The sequence below is a fragment of the Sturnira hondurensis genome, unplaced genomic scaffold (genome assembly GCF_014824575.4).
Source record: "Sturnira hondurensis isolate 20B ecotype Veracruz unplaced genomic scaffold, ASM1482457v3 Scaffold0000167, whole genome shotgun sequence".
NCBI lineage: Eukaryota > Metazoa > Chordata > Mammalia > Chiroptera > Phyllostomidae > Sturnira > Sturnira hondurensis.
In genome coordinates this window covers 11,504,719-11,528,584 of record NW_028072798.1, presented here as the reverse complement: position 1 = coordinate 11,528,584, position 23,866 = coordinate 11,504,719, and the positions used below count along the sequence as shown (strand labels likewise).

At 57.9% G+C, this 23,866-nt stretch overlaps 1 protein-coding gene across 3 annotated transcripts; it reads right to left on the bottom strand.

Annotated features, from left to right (window-relative positions):
• Window positions 1-579: 579 nt before the first annotated feature.
• ERMARD (ER membrane associated RNA degradation) lies at window positions 580-23,802 on the bottom strand. Of its 3 annotated transcripts, XM_037064786.1 has the most exons (18): window positions 23,747-23,802; window positions 20,667-20,835; window positions 19,244-19,383; window positions 18,332-18,433; window positions 17,952-18,041; window positions 16,067-16,164; window positions 15,572-15,708; window positions 14,405-14,519; window positions 13,622-13,724; window positions 11,026-11,055; window positions 9,783-9,851; window positions 8,270-8,443; window positions 6,448-6,531; window positions 4,759-4,835; window positions 4,058-4,183; window positions 3,476-3,694; window positions 2,574-2,687; window positions 580-1,086 (listed from the first exon to the last, which is right to left on the bottom strand). In XM_037064786.1, exons 1-18 carry the CDS (start codon window positions 23,750-23,752, stop codon window positions 918-920), a joined length of 2,022 nt encoding a protein of 673 aa, XP_036920681.1. In that variant the 5' UTR covers window positions 23,753-23,802; the 3' UTR covers window positions 580-917. The 3 variants fall into 3 exon arrangements, with proteins under 3 accessions (XP_036920681.1, XP_036920728.1, XP_036920804.1); XM_037064833.1 differs by lacking the exon at window positions 23,747-23,802 and having other exon boundaries at window positions 19,244-19,378; window positions 20,667-20,742; XM_037064909.1 differs by lacking the exons at window positions 19,244-19,383; window positions 23,747-23,802 and having other exon boundaries at window positions 20,667-20,749.
• Window positions 23,803-23,866: the final 64 nt, after the last annotated feature.

Genomic DNA, 23,866 nt, shown 5'->3' with positions numbered 1-23,866 from the left:
CCTGGCCACGAGTTGTCCTCTCCTTCCGGCTGCAGCTGCTCCTGCTTTTAGAACCTGTTCTGCGCCCCAGATGGACCCCCGCTGCCTGGCTCACCGTTTCTAGAACTCTCTCCCACATGGCTGCTGGGCTCGCCCCACAGGTGTCCGGTGGGGGCAGAGACAGGCTGGGATCCCAGGGCTCACCGTCCACTGGGAGCAGACCCGCACGCCAGGGCGCAGGCTGTCGGGTTAGGGTGTGTCTTTGGGGACTGAGCAGGGCAGCCCGGTGCTTGGTCCCGAAAGACAGCCTCCTGTTCTTTGCCCACTTCCTGCATCTCTTGCAGGACGGGCCAGACGCTGCTCCCAACGGAGACGTGGAGCCGGCCTGGTCCACGCTGCCAGTGAGCTGGGGCGGGCCAGAACGTGTCCCACCCCCCACGGCAGCCCATCAGGAAGTGACTGTCCCCCCTGACCCGCCTCACCCACGCATGTGCCGAACGGCAGGGCCTTTCTATCACCTCAAATGCCCCTTCTAACACGCTCAGCATGGCCAGAGGGAATATGTCTTCACAGAAAAACGGTAATAAAGACAGAAGACAGGGCAAAAATCGTATCGTTTTATACAGACCAATGCTGGTTCAGTGGGACTCATTGATTGGAGCTGAAGGGCAGGAGGAAGTGTCCGTGGGCACGGTCACTGCTCACCACAGACCAGCATCCTGAGTGGTGAAGTCCAGGCCGCCCGCCTCGCCCATGAAGCCGGGCCTCCCGGCACCCGAAAGGCGACAAGCTGACAGAACGTGGCCCCTGGTGCGCGGATCGTGGGGGACATGGCCTCATGCAGGGGGACCGAGTGTCCCAGGAACTGCCACTCTGCATTTCCAGTCGGCCCGCCGCGGAGGTCTGGTCCAGGCGGGGCCCTGACTTCCTGGGACCCTTCACTTGGGTTTCCCAGCTGAGTGGACCAGCATCCGCTTCGTCTCACTGAAAGCCTGGACCTTCAGCAGCGCTGCATGCGTGAGCGCCACCACCCTGCCCCACTGGTTCCTCCCGCCGCTGCTCTGCACCTCCAGGTTCTCCATGTACTGCAGCAGCGCCTTCAGGAACCTGCTCAGAAAAACATTCAGCGCTGTAGTCCTCGACGACGTGGAAACAACCGCACGCTCTCTCTTCCTCTGTGTCTGCGAATCCGAGAAGAAAGCATGCACACGAGCGGACAGAGGACACAAGTCACGTGGCGGCGGCCCCTGCAGAGGCTGTCACTGGCAAGGCGGGTGGGGCCCAGGAGTCCCACGCTCCCCGCCTTTTCAGACGTGCTCTCAGGTCTGGGCCGGGCCTGTGTGCACGCTAGGCCTTAACGTCCCACGTGGTGGTGAACCGCCCTCCAGGTACCGAGAGGCCCGTGTCCGCCCTGCCCATCAGCTCTCACCCTCCAGGAGGGGGGGTGCCCTGGGAGACCCCTACTTGGAGACAGCTTGTGGTCTGTGTGTCCTTAAAGGTCCCACCAACCGCCCACAGAGGGCGCTCTCTGATGGGGGCGGGGCTCCTGCGTTTTCTGAGCTCTGCTCACAGCCCCCAAGTAGTTAGTCCCCTGAAGTTCACACGGACTTCTGAAGCCTTGGACGCGCTCTGAGAAGTTGGAAGAAGAATGGACGACTGCCCAGACTTTCCTGTCACGTGAGCACTTCCCACCTGAGAGGGATTTTCAGTCAAGGGGACAGTGCATCACCTAAGCCACCCTGTCGTCACACTGGGGGAGCTGGCGGCACCTGGGCATCCTGCTATGCACACGACGGCCCGAGAGCTGCCTGCTGCCCTCAAGGCTCAGAGCCAGGGAAACACAGGGGCCCATGGGAGCAAGAGGCGGCTGCCCCTGGACACCGACCCGTGGCCACATCACGGGGCTGCCTCTGCGCTGGCATCGCTGCCTGTGAAACCTGTCACACGAGGGGTGTCCTGCTCTCAGACCCAGACCTGGGCCCCTGCCGAGTGGGTTCTCCACAGTGGGGGGTATTCCCCGTGAAGAGCAGACTTGGTTTTGAGCCCTGACCCTGACCCTGACCCTGACTTGGGGTGTCTGCACGGTGTTCAAAACAGTGGCGGCGTTGGCTCCCCTTGGGGAAAGATGGCTGGACGCTGCCAGGGCCGCCCAGTGTGTTCTCCGGTAGGTCGCCGAAACTTTTGGACGAACAGCGCACAGGGGAGGCTCTTGACGGCTCTCGGGCTCCATGAAACCCGTGAAGACGAGGGCAGGGCCAGGCAGGCGATGGGTCTTTCCCTTCACCCTCACCGCGGGGGGGTCTTCTGTTGTTTTAGGGAGAGAGGCAGGGAGGCAGGGAGACAGCGGTGCGAGAAGCATCGCCCGGTCGCCTCCCGTGTGCGGCTGGGCCAGGGGTTGGATCTGCAGCCCGGGCGTGCGCCCTGACTGGGACTCGAGCCCACAGCCCTTGGGTTACAGGACGCACCAACTGAGCCACAGCAGCCCGGGCAGGCAGTGGGGTTTTTAGAAAATCGCCAGAGAAGAAAACCAAGGGGAGCACCGACTGTGCAGTTCCCAACACTGGGCGCTTGCCCGGTGGGCAGGACGCACGCACCTGAGGTACTGCTGGTGCTCCCGGGCCGTCTTCCCGAGCACCTCCCGGACGCTGAGCAGCTCCAGAGCGACCAGCAACAGCACCAGGGACAGCACGGGAGACAGCAGCTTGGTGCTGGAAGTGCACAAAAGAAGCCGCGGTTGGTCAAGTGCAATGGTTTTCAGTCTCACAGAGGAAACGGTGCTGCACCAGCTGGCCCTTGTGTCGAGAGTCTGGAAATGCAAGCTTTTCCAAAGAGCCCTCCACGCCTGCCGCCGTCTCCCCAGGCGGCACGGCAGGAATGCCCGTGGTGTGCGGGGAAGCCCCGCTGCCCACACCTCTGCCCCAGTCTGAGCCAGAGGCCCCTGCCTCCGCCCTCCTCGACATAACGCTGGGACCCCAGACCCCCGCACGCCCCCTTTTCTCTGCACCTGTCAGCGTCTTTCTCGCAACCTGATGGGCAGTGGCGCACACGGGAAGAGCCGGAGGCGGCTTCCGTGTGGAATGGGCCCCATGCCTCTGTGGCCCCGAGCAGCCCTAGTGGACGTGAGATGCCACCTTCCCCGTAGCACTGGCAGAGGCTTAACACCAGGCTGCCAGGGGAGGAAGTGCCGTCAGGAGCACCCTCTGCAAACTGCCGGGCGGAGCGCGACCCGGGAGCAGAAACTCCGCAGACACCGGCCAACTCAAAGCCATGGGCATCTGTCCAAAGCGGCCATGTCCTGAGGGGGCCGTGCCTTCTCGGGCCGCTGGCACGCCCCGGGTGACCTGCTGTGACGTTTGCGCTCCAAGTACTGGTTCGGGCCGAAACGATGGCTGCGTTAAACTACGCCCCGTAACTTTCTCTAAAAGAGGCACTTCTTCTGAAGGGAGAACCCAACCTGCATCCGAAGGCGACCCCTGCCCCGGCGTGAGCCTCCCACCTGCTCAGCATGCGCAGGAAGTTCCGCCTCTGCCGGGAGCGCAGCGCCTTCTCCGCCCACTGCCGCTGTCTCTGCTCCAGGGAGGTGGCCACCTGCAGGGCCACGCAGGCGCAGTGGGAGCTGATGCCTCTGAGCAGGGTTAGCACCTCCAGGGCCGCTCTGGGCCAGAACAGGGTTGGGACGCGGATGCTGCAGAGCCCAGGGAGCAGCTGGGGCCACCTGCGGGTCAGAACCTGTGGCTGCTGGTCGCACCACAGCCACCGCCTGGGGCCGCCACGCCTGCACCTGCAGCTAGACTGGATCCGGGGAGCGGGGCCAGCTCACGCCTCCTCTCGGTCACTAGTGCCCCGGTAATCACAGCTCAGGCACAGCCTGCGCAGGCGTGACCGTGGCTAGCAGTCGCCAGGCAGACGGGTGCGGGCACAGAGACCCCACACAGGCTCCCCTGTGGCTCCTCTTGGGGAGCAGCCATGAACACCGATGCCACTGACACGCCCGTCAAACGTGCCGAGGAGAAAGCAGCTAAGCTTTGGACCCTGGCCTGCTCACCCACTTTCCAGCGGTTTCTGGGGTGGCACTTACCTCTCGACAGGAATGTCTTCCAAGTCACCGAAGACACGGTGGTTCTCAGGGATGTGGCCATACAGTTCACCCATGATTTTTATAATTAAAGAGTTGCAGGCGCTTATTTCAGAATTCTCTTCTAACCTGAAAAATAGAAAATATTTAAGTTACACGACAGTAACGAAGATGACCAATTAGTGCCCATGCAAATTAATACAGGGTCCGGCACAAGTAACGCCCCTCTCTTAGCCCCAAACCTTTTATTCCAAAGTCACAAGCACGTCATTCTGTAACTAAGCAGTATCCCGCGTGAGCACACCCTGTGACATTTCAGGTGACACATCCGGACCACAGCTGTGAGTCATGACACCCCTGTGCTCACCCGACCAACCACGCTCCAGCAGGCCCTGCCCCTCCAGTCCCTGGGTCCACGTGACTGGGTTCTGGGCAAAGCACTTCACCTGCCACTTGGTTCTCCTAAGTGTGAGCTGAGGAGCCGCTGCTGCAAGCGGTGGGGGCAACAGAGCACTGCGTGCTGGAGGTAGTGCGCTCTGCCGCCGGCTCTGCGACCTGAGTTTCTCCCCAGCCCCACGACTCTCCTATGAGCCAGACCCCGTGGCCCCACGGCCTCCCTGTCCCTGCGGGGCGTTCCCCCACCTGGGGCCTCAAGTGCGGCCACTGACGACCTCGAGGTCTGCACCTCGTCGGGGGCGGCTCACCTGGCTGCTTCCCCCCCGGCTCCGTTGGGCAGAGGCGGCAGGGACCAGCACCGGATACACTTCTCACAGCCCAGCACCTGAGAGCAAAAGGTCTCTGTGCTTGTAAAGGTTTAGGGTGGAGTTCCAGAAAACACTTTCACGTTGTCACAGGCGCTGCAGTCACTCTGGAAGCGTGTCTGTGACACTGTAACAGGCCCTACACTTGAAAACAAGGCCGCGGTGTCGGTTACCCACTGTCTCCAGGTAGGAAGGGCAGGGTGGGTAACGTCCAGAAGTTCTCCCAACGGCCCTGCGGCCAGGCTGCGAGGCGAGTCCCACCGCGGCCAGGGCTGGGTTTAGTGGGCAGCCAGTCCCCAGCGGCCGACAGAGGGTGCCAGGCCGTTGGGGGGGAGCTCTCCCTGGGGAAGCCGTGGAGGCCGCGGCCAGCACTAGCTTCTGCCATGAGGTGGGACAGCAGCATCCACAGCCCACCCCAAACACTGGATGCACGGAGGGCAGGGAAGTTAGGTGGCTGCTGTCGGCACCACTGAACGTAGTGACTCGTGAGGCAGCCGTACACACCCGAGCCATCGCCTCGGAGAGGAGAGGGTGCGAGAGCTTCTGCTAAACAAGCAGCAGGTACCAGGTGCAGTGAGAGCCACAGGAGAACTCGGTGGCCTGAGATGTCCCCATGGGGAAGGGGAGGGGTGGGGCAGGGGGCGGGAGGCAGCAGCTGCAGCAACAGAGCCTGGTGGGGCTGAGGGACGGACCCTCCCTCCCGAAGCTCCTCTCCCTCCCGGTCGCTCTGACCCAGGAGCCCTCGGGCAGGCGCACGTGTCCTCCCCGGGGTCAGGGGCGGGCTGGAGGTCTCGGGAAGCTCAGACTCTGCCAGGCCAAGTGCAACAACCGGTGCGTCGCCCCAAGAACCCGACATGGCCCACGGCCGAACCCCTCACACCACCTGGGCGCGGTGCCCGCAGTGTGCCCGTCTCTGCGTGTCCACCGAGGAGAGGCCCTTCTCCCTGGTGTCCCTGCTTGTCAGTGGTTGCTAGGCCAGGGCTTCACAAGGCGCCTTTCCCCTCGTCACCTTGGCAGACGACCCCGGGCCTCTGTGCCGACCCCACAGCGTCTGGCACAGCACGGTTTCCCCGGTGAACTTCCGAGCCAGCGTGGGCCCAGCCTGCCTTGGCCCAGGGGCCACCTGCACGCTTTGCACTGCGCAGAGTGAAGCATGACCTAAGCCAACGTCCAAACTGGAGCTGCCTGGCAGGAGCGGGTCACGTTTTTCTGTTTGCTTGTGAGTAAACAGGGAACGTACAAGGCAGCAAAAGCTGGTAAGAAAATTTGACGTTCTTCGTCACAGACGAGCAGCCGGTCCGGGCTGATGATAACAATCGGAACAGCCCGCCAGGCACTGTCCGCAGTCGCCCACTTAGTGTGAGAGCCACCCGACCACACATATGCCACTGTCATTTCAGCTGCGGCACGCGGAGCCCACAGCTCAGAAGGACCGGAATGCTTGTGGCCGACGCCACGCAGCTGAGCCAACACATGAGGCCAGGGACCGAGTGACACGCCCCGGTTAGGAAGCCAGATCTGCTGCCCCCAGAGCTGCCGTGACAGGGCAGCCTGCCCCTTCAGCCTGTGCAGCAGGGGACGGGCACAGGCCCCCTGCCGAGTGGCCGCTGCGCAGCAGGGCTGGGTCCTTACCTGCTTCCGGAGCAGGGCCGCGGGGTGGAAGCGGGCGCTGTAGGCTGCCGCCGTGCGGACCAGTGGCTGCACCGCCGCTCTTTCCTGGTTGAGAGGAAACAGACAGGAGTTACTGCAGCTTTGGGTCTGGCTTCCTGTTCTGTCTCGTCCTGAGTGTTTCCAGCCTCGTGGGAGCCCGATCTCCCATCATTTCCCTTCATGTGACCCCACTGTTCTTTAGAGAAGGGGTAAGGCGGTAGTCCCGTCACAACCAATAAAATGGCTTTAAACGAAGCCACAAACAGCGACAAAAGGCCACGCCCACTCTCGTCCACAGTGCAAGATGACCAGAAATAAACGACAAAGAGACCCTAAACATTTGGAAAATTGAACAGATCCTCCTAAAGACAGCATTAAACATTAAAAAATCAATACAGCCCTGGCTGGTGTAGCTCAGCGGATTGAGCACAGGCCTGTGAAGCAAAGGGTCACCAGTTCGATTCCCAGTCAGGGCACATGCCTGGGTTTTGGGCCAGGTCCTCAGTAGGGGGCACACAGGAGGCAACAGCACACTGATGTTTCTCTCCCACTCTTTCTCCTTCCCTTCCCCTCTCTCTAAATATAAGTAAATATATTATTTAAAAAACCCAATACAACTGAGAGAATTACGTGGCTCTGAACGTGTAACTGCTAAACACACAAACCCTGGAAAGAGTGAAAACGCCATCGAGTGCAGCCGGCACCCCCGGGAGCGGAAGGCCCAAGTCAGCTGAGTGGAGACCAGGGGAACGAGGGGACGGCGGAGGGGGGCGGGGTCAGCGGCCGTCCTGCGTGTGAGCGGGGAGTGCCTAAGTGGCCGCCAGTTCACCCCAAGTCCCTGAGGCCGCACAGCGGTGGGAGCAGGGCGTCCTGAGACAAGGTCACAACATGCAGAAGGCGCCCTTGGGGTCCCCATGTGGGGGGCAGCCAGGACCCATGGCAGGAAGGTCCAGGACGGTGCAGAGAGCCAGGCACCGCTCTGCCAGGGGTGACACCCGGTGGCTCCCGAGCAGAGAGGCCCCGTCTGCCCGCTGCACAGAGGGCACGGTGAGTGGGCGGCCTGTGGCAGCCACTGGTGCTCCAGGGCCCGTCAGAGTGGTCTTCCGGGGGCAGGCGCAGGCTGGGACGTCTCCCTCCAGTGGAGGGCGGGACGTGGGAGGCGGAGGAGTGGGGAGAGGAGGACCCCGGGCCTAGCGCCCCGGTGGGCAGTGGCGGAGGAGCCTGCGGGGAGCGCGCTGTCCGCGCCCACAGCGAGCCGGCCGGCGCTCCTTCCGGCCTGTCCTCCCCGCCCCCTGCCCACCCCCACCTCCCCTTCCACCAGAGGATTGTTTCTGCCTTGCTGGAGTGGCGAAGCGGCTTTAACGATACCCACGGCACCGAGCATCTGAAAAGCTGAAAGTATCAGTAGCACTGTAACCTAAATTATTTACGTTACTTCCGGAAAGAATTAGTTTCCTGATGGACACCAATACTGCACCCCACCAATACAACAGACGTCGGTAAAAACTTCCATTCTGAATACTCAGTGAGTCCTGTTCCCTAGTCTGGTTCTTCAGTTTGCAGCTTCCCATACGAGCGTGTTCTTGAGAAATGGGGTAAGTTATTCCAGACCAGGTCAGCCGACTTACTTGCTGCAGAGGGCAGGGGTCCCATGCACATCTCTAACCAGTTCACACCCATCTGTCCCCAGGGAGGCACGCTGCCAGCCACAGAAATTAGGGTGGCGAACAGTCAATCCCATTAAAAATGAGCTCTCCCTCTCCGAGCTGAGCGACAGCCATCAGCTTTCTCCCTGGCACGGTACCTTCAACTCTGACGCAACATCCTCACCCAGGAACCTCAGCAGAAGCACGATGGAGAATGACAGCGGCTGAGCAGCTACCCCCTTGGGGAAGCTGGGGAAGCTGACCTCACCGTGGCTCAGGTGGTCTCTGAGGCGAGGGCCCTCCTGGTGGTTCAGGAAGTCCCAGAGAAACTCCTTCCAGAAAGCAGATGGAGAAAACCGGCTGTTAGTGGTCTCAGCAGAGGGGAAGGAGGCAGCAGGGCCCCACCCAACTCGGTTAAGGAGCAGAGTGCAGACAGGAGCCAGCCTCAGAGAGGTGCAGCTCCCAGCCACCGGGCTGCAAAGAGCCAGCTGAACTCTCCTCGGGACCCTGTCCCCGCTGCACCCCACTGTCTCGGGCAGGGCTCTCCCGGGAACCCCTCTCCTCGCCGCACCCCGCCACCAGGGGCCAGGCTGGAAAGGAGACTGAGGAGCCTGGTGCCCAAGCCCTAGCACAGAGCTGCGTGGGCGCGTCCAGTGCTAAGTGAAACTCACCCTTTCTTTTCCTTTTTAATTTTTACTTATTGATTTGAGAGAGAGTGGAAGGGGGTGGGGAGGAAGAAAGGGGCGGGAAGAGAAGAGGCACCGGTTGGTTGCTCAACACGCCCATGCGCTCATTGGTTGATTCTCACCCGTGCCCTCACCGGGATTGAACCTGAAACCGTGGTAACCAACTGAGCTACGGGAGGTGGGAGCAACGCACCCTTTCCCATCGTCACCTCCTGCGAGGGAGAGAGAGCTGCTGTGCCTGCGTCTGGGAGCCAGGCCTCCGAGGCAACAGAGGACCCCCCCCTGCCCCGGAGCTAATACAGCCCTTGTTTCTGCCCCCCACACCCCCCTCAGGCACCCTCCTTTCATCTGCTTCTCTCTGAACAGCCCAGTCCTGGGCCTGTCCTGCAGGTCTGAGGGGAAAGCGGCTGACCCAGGCAAACTGCAGAGCACGGAGGCGTCCCAGGTTCAAGATGGAGAAGGTGCTGGCTAGGAGCCTGCCACCCTGATTTCCCGAGAGCGGGAGCGGGCACCCAGCCCGCGTGCGGGTCTGCGCGACACGGCAGCGTCACGGCCCGCCAGCCCGGTTTGGAGGAGCGAGCACAGAACTACTGACGGTCCAAGGAGTTGCCCCAGCACCTTCGTGAAACACGAAACAGCGATGCCACGGCTCTGAACGGTCAAGGACCCCCCTCCACCCAGCACTCTCGCCTGACTGACGCCGCTGCCTCCCAGAGCACAGTCCACGCCACCAGCCGGGCCACACGTTGCCCGGGCGGGGGCCGCTCGGCCATGGCGCCCAGGAGCCGGGCCTGAGCCGCCAGCACCCCTGCTGGTGCCTGCTGCAGACACGGCGTGGCGATGTGGACTGGGACCGTGCGGCAGCTCAGCAACTCTGTGAGCCTGGCACGAGCCACGGAGCCTAGGCCGGGGTGCAGGCTGCGTTGGGGACCGCTCATCACCGCACACAGACGAGAGCAGTGGACGGAGGAGTCTGACACTTTACCATCGCAGGCTCTCCGAGGAGCAGAGGGAGCTGGTTGAGCTTGCCGTCACTCAGGTGCTTTGCCAAGATCTGAAACAGCACAAACAAATTCCGAATGGCCCCACGAGCCCCACGAGGGCCGGATGAAACAAGGTCGCACAGGCCGCCAGGACGCTCAGGGGGCTTCTCTCCACCTGCTCGGCGGCCTTAAGTGCATGCAGGTCCTTAATTGTGTGGGCATGTCTGTGTACGTGTGTTCAGGCATGTGTGTGTACATGTATCCACACGCACACACCTCTATACTGCACGTGCACATTTCCAGACACACACACGTGTTCTCACGTACTTGTGTGTGCCTGTACACATGTTCGCTTGTATGTTGGTGGATATAAATGTGTTTGTGCGTATGTGTGCACGTGTGTTTACATGTTCTTGTACCTGTGTGTACTGGTGTACGTGTGTTTGCATGTATACGTGTGTAAGTGTGCCTAGTATCTTCCAGCCACTTCCTGAGCCACACAACACTGGGACGGTGGAACCGCGGCCCGGTCCGACCCTACACCCGCACTCCCACAAAGGCCTGGCTGTGCTGCCTGGTCTAACCCCACAGCACCAAATGTGCACTTACGAGTGGTGAACCGTTCACCTGATAGAGCAGACTGCAGGTAAGCACGTGACCTCCTTATCCCTGCCACCTCTTCACTGAGGACCCAATAACTACCCGGAGGCAGCAAGGCCTAGATGCCTGCACCCCCAGAGACCCCCCCTGCTTCCTCCGCAGGCTAAGTCCAAGGTGCATGGGAATTACCACCCAGGACGGAACAAACAAAAGCCTTTACACTCTAGGAGTGAGAAAAAATGTTTCCAATGGCAATGTTACCTTCTGAGTCCCACCCCCAAAGCACGCAGACCGAGTGCGTCCATGCGCAGTACAGTCTTGCAACAGCGGCTGGTGTGCAGTTCATGTACAAAACCAGGAAGCAAAGCCCTCCCACCCGACTGGCGCGTCTCTGCACGGCCATCGCAGCTCACAGCATTCGCCCTGTGCCTGCTGGTGCCCTCTGATGTCAGAGCACTGGCCTCTGATAACTGCAGAACCTGGTGAACAACATCGGGCCTTGATTAGCCCGAAAACTACATTGAACCTCCCACAAGGATTTCGGTCTATATGACTGTCAGTGCGCCCCTGCAAGCCCGGGCGTTAGGGCCGATCTCGAATTTTGTTTTTGTCTGAAGATACCTTATAACTTACAAGTTTACTTACTTCGTCAAAGGTGGTGTAAAGAGCTGTTGACTTCAGAAAAGGAAAGAAAAGAAAAGAAACAATTAAAGCAAAATACAAGCACAATGGTACTTTTCAAACCAAGGAAAACACTACTACATGGCAACAGATACGAAACCCTTTGGAAAACAAGGCGTCACTTTGGGAAGAATGTCTGGACAAAGCACGCGGCATGTAAGGACAGGAGAACGCAGTGGGCCTGGCGCTGCCTGGCTCAGACGCCCTCGCAGCTGTGGCCCCACAGCCTCGCAGACCACCGCACACACAGACAGAGCCCCTGCAGGGGGCCAGGCCGCGCAGGGAGCCGGGACACCAGGGTGCCTCCTCCAGCCCTTCCGGGTGCTGTCAGTGGGGAGTTCAGACGCAGGCTCTGGCACCCTCTGCACCCCAGGGCGTGACGCGGCGACCCGGGGGCTCAGGAAGACTGCACGCATCACGGGAGAAGTTGGCACTTTGCGGGGGCCGGCTATCACGAAGCGTTCTTACTTACTAAGGCTTCATAGTGCGTTTTCAACCACACGTCATCAAGTGCTCTTCAGGACCCCCGACTGTGCCGGTGACTCTGGAGCCTGTGCCTTTGGCTCCCAAACCCGGTCAGTTCTACACGTCCGGGGGCCGGCCGAGCACACCGAGCACGCCCGCACAGAGGCGGAGCTTCTCGTCTGCCCCCGTCGGCTGCGTGCAGGGGCTTCTCTCTTCCGCTCCTGAGTGGCAGGAGCGCCTTCGCTCTCACCCCTGAGACCTAAAGCTCCCAGGAGCTGAAGTCTCGCGACCTTCAGGCCTCCCGTGGAGCTCACACGGACCCACTGCCGTGACGAGCTCTCAGTGAGAACAGCAGCGACCGCCTGGCACTTCCCAGTTTTACACAGTGTGTTCACATGCGCATCGCCTCGCAGATAAACCGACGCTGAGCTCTCTCTAGAGAGAAGCCTCGGTGGACATCTGAGATATTCCTCGGAAGTCACATGGTCTGCAGGCACAGTCCCACACTTGTGCAGTCAAATGGCACGCAACCCGACGGACTCACACTGCACAGCCATGCTCCCCTGGCGTCAGTCCCCAGTGGCTGTGCTCCCCACCCAGGGTGCCAGCTCCTTCTGCTGCAGCTTTGCCACACTGACTCAGCACAGCCTGCGTGACAGGCTCTGGGCATCAGCCCCGGGGGACAATGTGAATGCCCCCCTCTCAAGGAACCTGCACCAGAGAGCTCCACAGAGCACACAGGAGGCCACGCCAAAGTGCGTCCACATAAAGCAGCAGGAGGACCTAGACAGACAGCACTCCCGGTGGCCATGGTCACGGTCTCACAAGGTCGGGCAGGGGCGGGGGGTAACCAATGAGGAGAGCCATGTGGCTCAGGAACTGAATAGTGGGGAGCCAACGCACCAGGGAAATCAGGGGGAAGAGGCTGGAGAGAGCCTGGGCTGGACGCTGAGACCCTCCCACACTGTGTTGAAAGCGTGAACCTTGTGTGTGAGGCCCTGGGGTGCCGTCGAGGCTCCCGAGCAGGCGGGACACAGATGACACAGGCACACTCATTAGTTGGGAGACAGGCAGTGGCAACGTGAGAATGGGCACAGGAGGGAGGGGGCCGTGAAGACTGGCTGGCAGGCCAGCCCAGGTGAGCGTGAGGAGCAGCCAGGGGAGGCTTCAGCATCGAGGAGAAAAGGCACAAAGTCTGACATGAGCAGCGTCAACGGGCAAAGCTGATGGGCAGCGTGGAAGACCCAGCAGCCGGCCACAGGGAGCAAAGTGTAGGCAAAAGCACAGGAAGCACCAACGTGTGGGGCCAGAGTGACAGGGAAGGTTGAGGACAAGAGGGAAATTGCGGGAGACAAACAAGTTTCTTTGAAATAAAGCCAGTTTGAGACGCTGGGCGAAACCCACACGAAGATTCTCAGGACACCCCAGGGGCTGAGAGGCAGAGCCTGGGGACACGGGGCCCGAGTGCTGTCCAACTGCTGCTCCCACCGCGGCGACATTCTGAGCGTGCCCACTGCGGCGACATTCTGAGCGTGGCTGTGGGGGCTCCATGGGCAAGTGCAAAGACGGCACAGGACTGGGGACGGGACTTGGAGGGACATCAATGTAAAGGGGCTCCAAGAGGAAGACCAGCTGGGCAAAGAAATGAGGAAAGGGGGAGGGGCTGGTGCTGCTGTTTGTCCTGTGCCCAGGGGCCCCCTTTTCTCGCCTGTGGGCTCCCTGATGGCTACCCAGAAACAGGGTGCAGCTAGGTTTTGGCCACAAGGAAGCCATGTCCTTAACAAGGACCACCCCATGGGGTGGCAGCGAGGTGCCAACAGCTACAGCTACGGAGAGAGAACACGAGTTGTGAGTTTTCCGACACGACTGAGTTTGGGAGACGATTTGGGAATATTGCGGAACTACCGAAAACAGCCGGAAATACGACAAACACAAACCGTGAACAACCAAGAGGAAGAGGAAGCGACCCAAACACGGGAGCTTGTGGCTAAGAAGCTCATCTGACGCCGACACGGACGTGCCTCTGGGAGCCGGCGGCCAGGCCCGGAGAACGCCACGCTGCCATCGCTGCCAGTCCCCACTGGCGTGCACGCACCTCGGCCGTCAGGAGTCTCTTCGGGCACTTGTTGACGGCGGCAAACACGTTCCGGAGGCCGGCCTCCAGCTGTGTCAGCAGCAACACGGTGCAGTCAGCAAACCTGCGAGACGGCAGGACATGCGCGCCCTGGCCCCTCCACCTCGGTTTGGCGTTCTGCAGACACACGGCCGCGTGTCCCACACAAGGCCGGGAGGGGTGTCCCTCGCTCCGATGACACAGAAGGAGCATCAGAGTGGCTCCAGACCAGCAACTGTAAAGCTTCCCAGGGTCTCAGTGTGAGATGGGCCTTTTTAGGGGCCTCAGTAGGAAAAGCGTCACCAAAATCTGCTTGATTCGTTCCCGTCTAAACGCCCCCGCACCCCAGGGCTTCGGCGGTCCTCAAGGTCGACACGTGGCTCCATCAGCAGACGTGACAGGAGGGACCGAAGACCTATGACCTCCCGAGGGACATGCATGCTCGCCCGCCAGGGCCCACGAAGGCAGCAGCCCTGGCCCCCTCCCGGCTCCCTGGTGCGCTGACACCGGACACAGAAGAACTGGGTGCGCTTCACAAAGTTGGTTCTAGAAAATGGTCGCCCCCAACTGCTCACAGCACTGGCCACAGGATGCCAAGACCTTCCCCTCGCCGCACCGGGTGTGTGCCTGGTGAGTGGCCCTGCTCTCCAGTCAGCCTGCGCCGACTAGCTAGATGCCAACAGCAACAAGGGGCGGGGGCGGGGTTTGGGGAAGGACCCGCCCCCAAAGTTTGGTCCCCACCCTGTAACACCACCTTTCCTTTACCTGTGGGACTTGAACTTCATCAATGCGACTTCCCAATACGGCAACATGATTTTTAATATGAAAGGGGACTTCTTCATCGCTTCTTCCAACACCAAAAGTGTCTCATCAGTAGCCTCTGCAGAACAACAGTGACTCAGCGCACAGCCTCTCCGACCCACCAAGTCCTACCCACTGCGGGAGTGAGGCCGGGGAGCCCCTCTCCTGTGGAGGTGAACTGCCGCCCCCAGGACCCTGTGCCGGCCGAAGGCAAAGAAGACCACCCTGAACCAAGCCCCGCTGCAGGTGACTGCAGAGGCTGGAAGGCAGCAGACGTGGGCGGCCGCACCTCCCCAGGGATCTGGGCTAAAACATCCTGCAGAGGAGTCCAGGGTTGACCAGCTGAGCACACGGACCAAGAAAATGTAACTTCAGAAGGTGCAGGAACCGGGAGTGAATGCTAAGACAAACTACAAACTTTGGGAGCCTGTGACATGTCAAGGCAGGTTCATCCTTGGTGACTAACATCCCAGCGGGGGGGGAGGTTGAAAATACAGCAGCTGGGGAGGCCGTCCTGCCAGGGGTGAATGGGAAATCTCTGTACCTGTCCCTCACTTTTGCTATAAACTTAAAACTTTAAAAAAAGTCTTAAAAATAAATACGTTACTGGCAGTCCAGACCATGAGAAGGGCCCACAGCACACGCAGGCCAAGACTGCGAGGGCAGCAGGAGCCACTCTGTTCCTTCCCCAGGCCTCACGGGCAGACATGGCCCTCACAGCACGGCCACCAACACGGAAAAGACGAGCTTGGGGCAAACACAGAGTCAAACTGCTCTTTCAGAGTTCTGGCCGCCCACCCACACAGTTTGGTGAGCTGCTGGGTCGAGGGACAGAAGGAGAAGGGGCGGCAGACCACAACGTTACTGGCACCATCGGCACGGCACCACGAGAGTAAGTGGTGAAGAACAAGTACGCGGCACAGTGGTCCGAAGCCACATGTATGTGAGTCCATGTGGGGGACAACCTGAATCCACCACTCACACGGACCCACAGATGCCCCCCGACAACCTGGGTCACAGCACGGAGAGGGCGGGCCGTATGCCACCTACGGAGTTCGAGTCTGGGTGCCACCTGTGGCTTAGACACGTGTATGGAGATGCACTCGGGACGGTGCCAACTGCGGTACTTGCCAGGGAAAACCAGTAAATCCTCGGACTCCGTAAGAGTGAGGAGGGGCCGAGGGGCCAGCGTGCATCCAGTCCGCTGAAGGTACGCCTGCAGCAGCTGACCCAGTCCAACCGTCAGCAGCACCATCGTTGAACAGTACCTGGTGGGAAATGCCAGAAACCTGCTAAGAAGAACTCAGTCCTGAGTACAGAAAGCACCACTTTTAGGAGAAGTTCAAACTTAAGAAAGCGAAGTGAAGTGGTGCCGTGTCGGTCGGTCAGAAGAGACTCTCAGATGCCCGTGAGCTGAAACTGTGGTGATGTCCCCCCGCCAGGCAGCTGGTGTGTGTGCACGTCCCCCGGTCCCCCGCTGAGCCGCCCTCAGGGTGCCCATCAGCCTGGCAGGACTGTCGCCGCTGCAGGGGCCCTGCCCCCACTTCCTTAAGATACAGGAGTCTGGGTGGTGAGAGCGCAGACCGACAGAGTCTGGGTGAGAGACGCACTTCGGCAGCAACCTACTTGGCAGGCACCTCCCCCGGCGACGCGAAGCCGTGCCACAGGACGTTGCGCAGGTTGAGCCCACTCGGCGAGCCCACGAGGACGGTCAGCACCTGCATCTGGGCAGGGGAGGGACGCCGGGGTCAGTCAGGTGAGTCGTCATTCAGATGCTGAATAAGAAAAATGTTCTCCTTCTTCCTCGGAAGGAGCAGCACCAGGAGCAGCTTGGTTAGTGTGGCGCCCCCGTCACTGCTGCCGCCGAAGTAACGGGCACCACCACCGTTCGCTGAGCGGTCGGCATGCACCTGTCACCCTCTCGCCCTCAGAACAGCCCCTGTGAAGCGCCAGGGTGGCACTGTGCAGATGGGAGGGGCTCAGAGAAGCAACCTGGAGGGCAGGCTGAGGTCTGTCCCGGGGGTGCTGGGCATTGTGGAGCCTCGCGTCTCCAGAAAATGACACCAACCACCACTCAGCACAGAAATACCACTGGGGGGCACGGGCACTTGTGCGGTGGGACAGGAAGGGCCCATTGGAGAGGCTGAGCCACTGAGACACTGGCTGGCCTCCCACACTTGAAGCTCCCGGGTCACCTCCCCTGTCAAGTGAGAACACACCCATGACAGGGACCCTGCACAGGCACAGTTACGAACATGCATTTGTGCTCGCGGGGGCCTCCGGGTGTGCAGCATGCACTTCCAAAGGGACTGAGGAGACGGCAGGGCCCCGACTCAGAGAGCACAGCGCCAGGTCTAAGAGCCACGCCCGTGGGAACCCGTGAAGGAAGGAAAGCCCTCTCCGTGCCCCTGACGGGGGCCCTCCAGTCCCGCCCCCAGGTGGAACCCCATAGAGATGCTTCTGTGCCACTGGAGGACCTCACAGCAGCTCCCCATGCTGCTTCAGGGCTGCTCGCACGGGAGACCTGGACCCTTCAACATCAATCGTCAGTGACTCTGACAATAGAGGTAATTTAATGTTGCTGATTTTAACTGAACGTTAAGTTTATTTAACTGTTCACACCGCCCGAGCAAGCAGAGACTGGTCATCTGGGGGAAGCTGTTGCAGGCCGACAAGAGGGGGGGCACGAAGGATGGGTGGGGCCGAGGCACTCAGTGCTCGTTTGCCATGTCCATGTGGTGGCCAGACATTTGTACCCTACCTTCCTCCGTCCCACACTCTCCACAAAAAAATTAAAAAGTAGAAAAACACAGAAAGCGGTCCTCAAGATGACAAGGGGTGAGGAAGCCCTGAAAAGACTGGGAAGCTTTCCTGAACCCTGGAATAACTCAACAAGCCTGCAAGGTGTTATTCAATTGTTGCAAACATCTTCTGGCTGAGCAGGCTCCCTTTCCAGGCGTGCTGGCGCCTGGTCTTCCTTCCCCTTGACCCTGCCTCTTCCTGGGGCCTAACGGTCAGCCTCGAACCGTGCTGGCCGTGGGCCAGCCGGAAGGTTCTGGCACAGTACGGAGCTCTGCAGGTGTCCTAACTGACCTTTACACTCTGTCCACCACAAATCTGTAGGGTTGCAAAGGGCATAATCTCATGTTAAAAATACTGACGTTTCAGAATAAAATTGTAACGTCCGTGAAGAGGGAGAATATTGTTCCAGAACAAGTCAGTGTTACAGTCATCACACTAAAGTAACGAAAGCAGTGGACATAAATGTAAAGCGGCCCAGCCGACTGGCCGAGGCCGTCACACCACTCGGCTGAGCGTCCAGGCTCGGGAAGGGCAGGGGCGTGTCTTCTGGCTTCCGGAGCAGCAATTTTCAAAGGAGAGGTGGGAACAACTGTGCTGAAAACACTGGTATACCTCACTTCCTCCCATAATCGGCAGCTGTTTCCGAGGAACAAAAAGGCAGCTACCTGAACCGCCGCATCTGCCCTATGAGCGCGGCCCGCGAGCTTACCACAGGCTTCCCAAAGACGTCGGCCAGCTCCTCCGAGGCCAGCAGGTCCCGCAGGAGAAAGGGGCACTCTTTCCCAACCAGCAAGAACACCTGGAACCCAAACAAAAACCGCGTAACGGCTGCATCGCAAGGAGCCGAGTGACGCTCAGAAAAAAGCGACTCACGCTGCACGTTTCCACAGACGTGGGGAGGGTGACAAGTACTGGGGACACCCGTGTGCTCACTTCACAGTCATCCAAAAGACAGTAAAACCTGTGCCAGGTGAGTGCCCGTTATGGGGGAATGGCAATTAAAACCAGGGGGTCTGAGGGCGAGAATGGAACAGGCGACTTTCACCCGGACACTCTGAAGGCCTGAGGACGCAGAGTTCTTGCACGTACGTCACCCAAGGCCCGCTCCAGACAGGATGTCAGCTTCATTAAGCTCAGAGAAATGGCAGGAGCATGCCGACTCGCCAAGGCATCACAGATTTCTGGAAATAACTGTTCAGGATAAGAGGCATGTTAGAATTTATTGGCTGAATAAGAAATGTTTCTCAAAGTAACAAGACTATTCATAAAATTCAAAGCTCTAAAGATTTGATTGTCATAATTTGTACTTAGAATATTTGACTTTCTTGGAATCGGTAAACATTTTCTGCATAAGTATGACAATATCTAAATAATGAAAATGTACTATCTAAGGAGTTCTTTGACAGTCCTTTATTTAAATGTTTACTGAAAGCAATAAATGTGGCCTAATTGTGAACTGAAACGCCAAATACTCTGACCTACATCTCATTTCCCGTTTTGATTAGTTCCTAAGGACAGTGCCACTGCAGAGGGGGAGGCAGTGACCCTTCCACACCGAGTCACAGGTCGGAAGGTTTGTGACCGGACATGTTAGGGTTTCTGCCGCACTGTGGGGGTTTGATGTGCCAAGTGTGACGGCGGGTTTGCGTCAACCAACCAACCAAAACAAGGTGCGGGCCCCGAACAACCACTCTGTCCATGACACCTTGCACCAGGCCCAGGCCCCTCTGCTCTGTCCAGGCCTTTCTTCTCTCTGCAAAGGCCCACCGGACTTCTGTCCCAGAACCAGCACCCACAGACCAAGCCTGTCCTGACACTGCGCCCCGCACCACCCTCGGCCACAGGGCTTGCTTCTCAGCTCAGGCTCGGAGACACTGAAGGGCAGCCCTGGTTCCCCCCACAGGCCTCTCGGCTTCTTCACGGTTAGAGGAGGCACCTTGAGGAGACCCCTTTAGAACTAGAAAGTAATAAAGGTTTCTAAGAGGGACTGCAAAGGCGGACCTCCGGGGAGTGTGTCCACTGGAGCCAGGGTGTGTACTGAGTCCCAAACTGCTCCTCGGTCAGGGACAACAGGTGTGAGTGGATGGCTTCACAGACAGGCCCCAGCAGCCGCACGCTTTCCCGGAAATCCAGACCCTGGGCTTCAAGGGGTGAGAAAGCCAGTCAGTGTCACAGCCCAAGGCACGGGAGGCGCGTGTCAGAGTCATCAACGAAACAGTGCTCTAATTACAGAATTTCCACAAAATCAATACCTGTCTAGAAGGGAACAACAACAAAGATACACCTACGTTGGAAATAAGTGCTTAACTGATGAGAGAAGAAAAATATGCTACCAACAGAGACTTTGGAAATACAGAACAGTTCACACAAGAGAAAAAATATTTTTTTCAGTTCCTTTACCTGTATATAAGTTTTTACAAAATCAGATTCATTCTGTATATGTAATATTTTAACTTGAATTTTACTTAACATTGTTAGACTGGGAAATTTCCAATGACCTCAGTTACTTTAGAACATATTTACATTACGAACTTCTTAAATATGCTTGGGGCTGAGTATCCAGATGGTTCATGATCAGAAAATGGAAAAGGGTAGGTCCCCTCCTGGCCACTGAACTCTCTCCTTCCTGGAGCTGCTGCTGTTACTAATCCCTTGCATATTTAGAAATATTTACACATATGAAAGCAAATACAAGTATATGATCCTCCTTTTTTCTCTTAGCAATGTGGCTCGGAGATGCTGATACCAGAAAGCTGGGCTCTCATCCTTCTTCTCTGCTGCCTAATATTCCTCTGAAATGGTCATGGTTTTCCTCACTGATCCCTGCTGCCTGACACATGGCTGTCTCAAGTGCTTCGGTCTTCCTAGTGGTTACAAACGACATGGCGAGGAGACCTGCACGCCCACGCTTTCCTGTCTGTAAGTGTGCCAGTCTTATAAACTCCTGTAACAGACCTGCTGGGCTAAGCACATTTGCCTGTCATTTTTAAAACTATTGTTAAAAATCCAGGGCAACCCCCTGCTCCAAAGCATGCACGCAAATGGGTGGAAGAGATGTAAAACAACTGTGCAGTGTGTCACTGGTCATTCATCCCTAACCCACGACTGGTATTTTCTCCCCTTTTTGGCCTGGACTGAGGGCCTGGAGCTGAGACCCGAGCCACCTGCAGCCCGCTGACCCTCGCTGCCTCCTGACCTCTCACTGCCACAGGAGGTCTTCTCAGCCTGGTGTGCCCGAAACTCTCCTGTGCCTCTGCAGCCTCATTCCCTCTCTTCTCACCCAATGCCTTCCCTCTCTTGAGTCAGACCAGTTTAATAACATCCTCTGACCAAACAGTGTAATCGTCAGAAGGGGCGTCTCGCACGTCAAGCCATTTCAAACGGAAAGCACGACAGAGGCCTGAGGGGCGGAGCAGGGGCAGACCTGGTCCTGCGTCAGTCACACACTCTGTGATTGTCCGCCAGCACACTTCCCCATCCCGAGTGACAATGCTATCGATGTCTCGGTTTTCTCTGAGTTCAAAGCCGAGTGTGCAGATCATATCATAGACTGAGGGCGAGAGACAGGTGGTGAGAGAATCTTCTAGTGCAATCTGAAACAGAGAACGTCAAAGATGCTGTTTCACAGAAGCAAAACCAGAGGAGCACTAATTATCCATTTAACATGAGAATATTCTAAGTACAGAATATACTCAGGTATAACTACTGTTAACACTGGATTTTACAAGAACTGTACGATCAAAACATTGTGATTAACCTGGCTGGTGCAGCTCAGTGGATTGAGCGCAGGCCTGCGAACCAGAGGATCGCAGTTCGATTTCCAGTCAGGGCACATGCCTGGGGTGCAGGACAGTTCCCAGCAGGAGATACACGAGAGGCAACCGTACATTGATGTTTCTCTCCCTCTCTCGTTCCCTTCCCCTCTAAAGATCAAGGAATAAAACCTAAAAAACAAAAAAGCCATTGTGATTAGATAGTAATTAAAGATCCCTGGCTGGTGTGGCTCAGTGGATTGAGTGCTGGCCTTTGAACCAAAGGGTCGTGGATTCAATTCCCAGTCAGGGCACACGCCTGGGTTGTGGACCGGGTCCCCAGTAGGGGGCGTGTGAGAGGCAACCACACATTGATGTTTCTCTCCCCCCCTTCCTCCCTCCTTTCTCCTCTCTCTAAAAAGAAACAAAGTCTTTAAAAAATAAATAGTAATTAAAGATAACTTATGTAAATATTTTCAAATAAATGATGAAACATTTAAATTTTATTTAATCATATTTGCTAAGCATGAGTTTACAAACACTCAAGTGTTTTAGGGATAGTGCACTATTTTCTTCCTTTCTGCCCCAAAGTTACCAAAATAAGCAACTTTTTAAAATGGGGAAAGGAAAAGCAGGAAATCAAGCATAATGAACCAACATGGAAAAAGCAGCAACCCACACTGCTTCTCCATGAAAGGTCCCCATAACCATCCCACATTACACCAAGGTCACCTGGGCCTTCCACATGCTGGCTCAGGTTTCGAGGTGTCACCTCTAACATTGGTAACAAAGCCCTGGGGAGCTCCCTAAGCTGGCAGCTGGCCAGTTTAAGTTCCCACCCTGCTCAGTATCTCCCTGCCATGCTTCCTGTCCTCCAGGGGGTTCACTTCTCTTGGCGCTGGTGCAGTGCCTGCAGGCCCAGCAGCTGGGGAGCTACCCCAGACAGCTGCACGAGTCACTCCAGGTTCTCTCTGGCTCAGCGGAGCACTGCAGGTAAGATGGCAGGGAACATGGGACTTGCTTCTGCAGCCTGGGGACTTCCTGTCCACTTTCTGGTCTCTGCTGTCACCCCCCTGCACCAGCAGCTAAGTGGTCTGCAGGTTCCCAACCTGTTCAGGCCTGGTGTCACCCTGACCCCACCAAACCCTAGAGTCCAGTGTGTCCCCTCAACAGTTGCTTCCAGATGGCCAAGCAACTCCACCTCCTCCTCAGAGACCTGAGCTTCAGCTGTGAGGGACCCTCCTCTTCAGTTCTAAGTTGTAAAACCCCACCCCTCTTCCGTGGCCCCCTGGTGCTGGGGGAAGGAAGTACTGCTTTCTGCGGTGTCACCACCTGGTTTGGAGAGATCTTATCCTTATCCAGTTAACTTTATTATTACTTTTTAAAATTTTTGGACAGAGGGGAAGGGAGGGAGAAAGAGAGGAAGAGATACATTAATGTGTGGTTGCCTCTCACGTGTCCCTCACCAGGGACCTGGCCTGCAACTGAGGCATGTGCCCCGACTGGGAATTGAACCAGTGACCCCTTGGTTTGCAGGCCAACGCTCAATCCAGAGCCACACCAGCCAGGGCCAGTTAACTTCTTGGTCCAAAAACGAGTGTGGTTTGTCTCCTGACTGACACAGAAACATAATACTCTAGGGCTATGTTCACATCAAAAGGGACTCTGCAGTCTTAAAAAGCATCCAAACTCTAAAGGAATGAGTTGCACCCCTTTGAATCAACAAATATTAGGTGCTGCAATACTTAAAACTGTCCGTTGTGACAGATGCCGTCCTGTGCAAGTTACAAGCCCGCCTCTTTCCCACTGGACATGGAGCCCCCATGACCACATACATGTGTACAGGTGCCTGCACCAGCTTTGCCCTGTACTCCTTTGGGACTTCAAAGTCTCGATCAGGGCAGCATGGGGTTGTGCAGACACACCCTATTTCGGACCAGAAAGGCTTAAATTTAATTCATTCTCAGAAATTTTGTACCTCTTGCCTTGAAACGGCTATCTCTTGCTCAGAACGTGTCTGAGCCTCAATTTAATTGCAAAGTGGTGCAAAAATAGTATCCCCTTCCAGCACAGCAGGCATTAGAGATAATATTTGAAGAGCATCCGGCACGCAGTGCTAACTAGTAGACACATCTGAAGCTGATGATAGATGTCTGACAAGTAACTGCGTGAAGGGAAATGAATAAAATCCTTATTTCGTGGCAACAGCATAGAATCCAACAGCATAGGACCTACAGCCAGCAAGGTCCTTGTGACTAAGTATTTTGTGGCCAAATTGGCCTAAAAAGGTCAAAGATGACTTTAGTGTGCAAGTGTGAGCCACAGAGGCCGTTGCACGACGCAGGACTGCCCACATTACATTGCTTGGTGTACGACACAGATGGCCGCTGTGGGAACAAGCAGCAGGTGACCTGGCTCTCGGCGAACAGCTCCAGGTCCCCGTAGCCACCAGGCTCTGCCCGCGTCCGAGCACCGGCGCCCCGCCCTTGCATGGCCTTTACACCAGGAGCGCAGAGGGGAGTCGATCCGGGCCCAGGACAGACCCGGATCGACTGGTTGGGTCTGCGCTCTGGGGTCGAGGCAGGCGCCCGCCCTCAGGCTAGTTGCCGACGAAGAGCCGGCGTGGCCGACCAGACTATGCCCCAGCTCCTGAGGGCGTCGCCTACGGCTGGGATCTGGGCGGTCACTGCCGCGCGCCCCGCCGAGGGGACCTCTAACGGAACGCGAAGGAACAGCCCCCAACCCACTCTACCTCCATGACTTCCGGCTCCCAGCCGCCGGCGCCGCGAGATGACGTTACTCGGCCCCGCCTCCTCCGGGCCGCACTCTCGGCTGGAGCGGCGCAGGCGCGAGCCTTGAGTTCTCGCGGGAG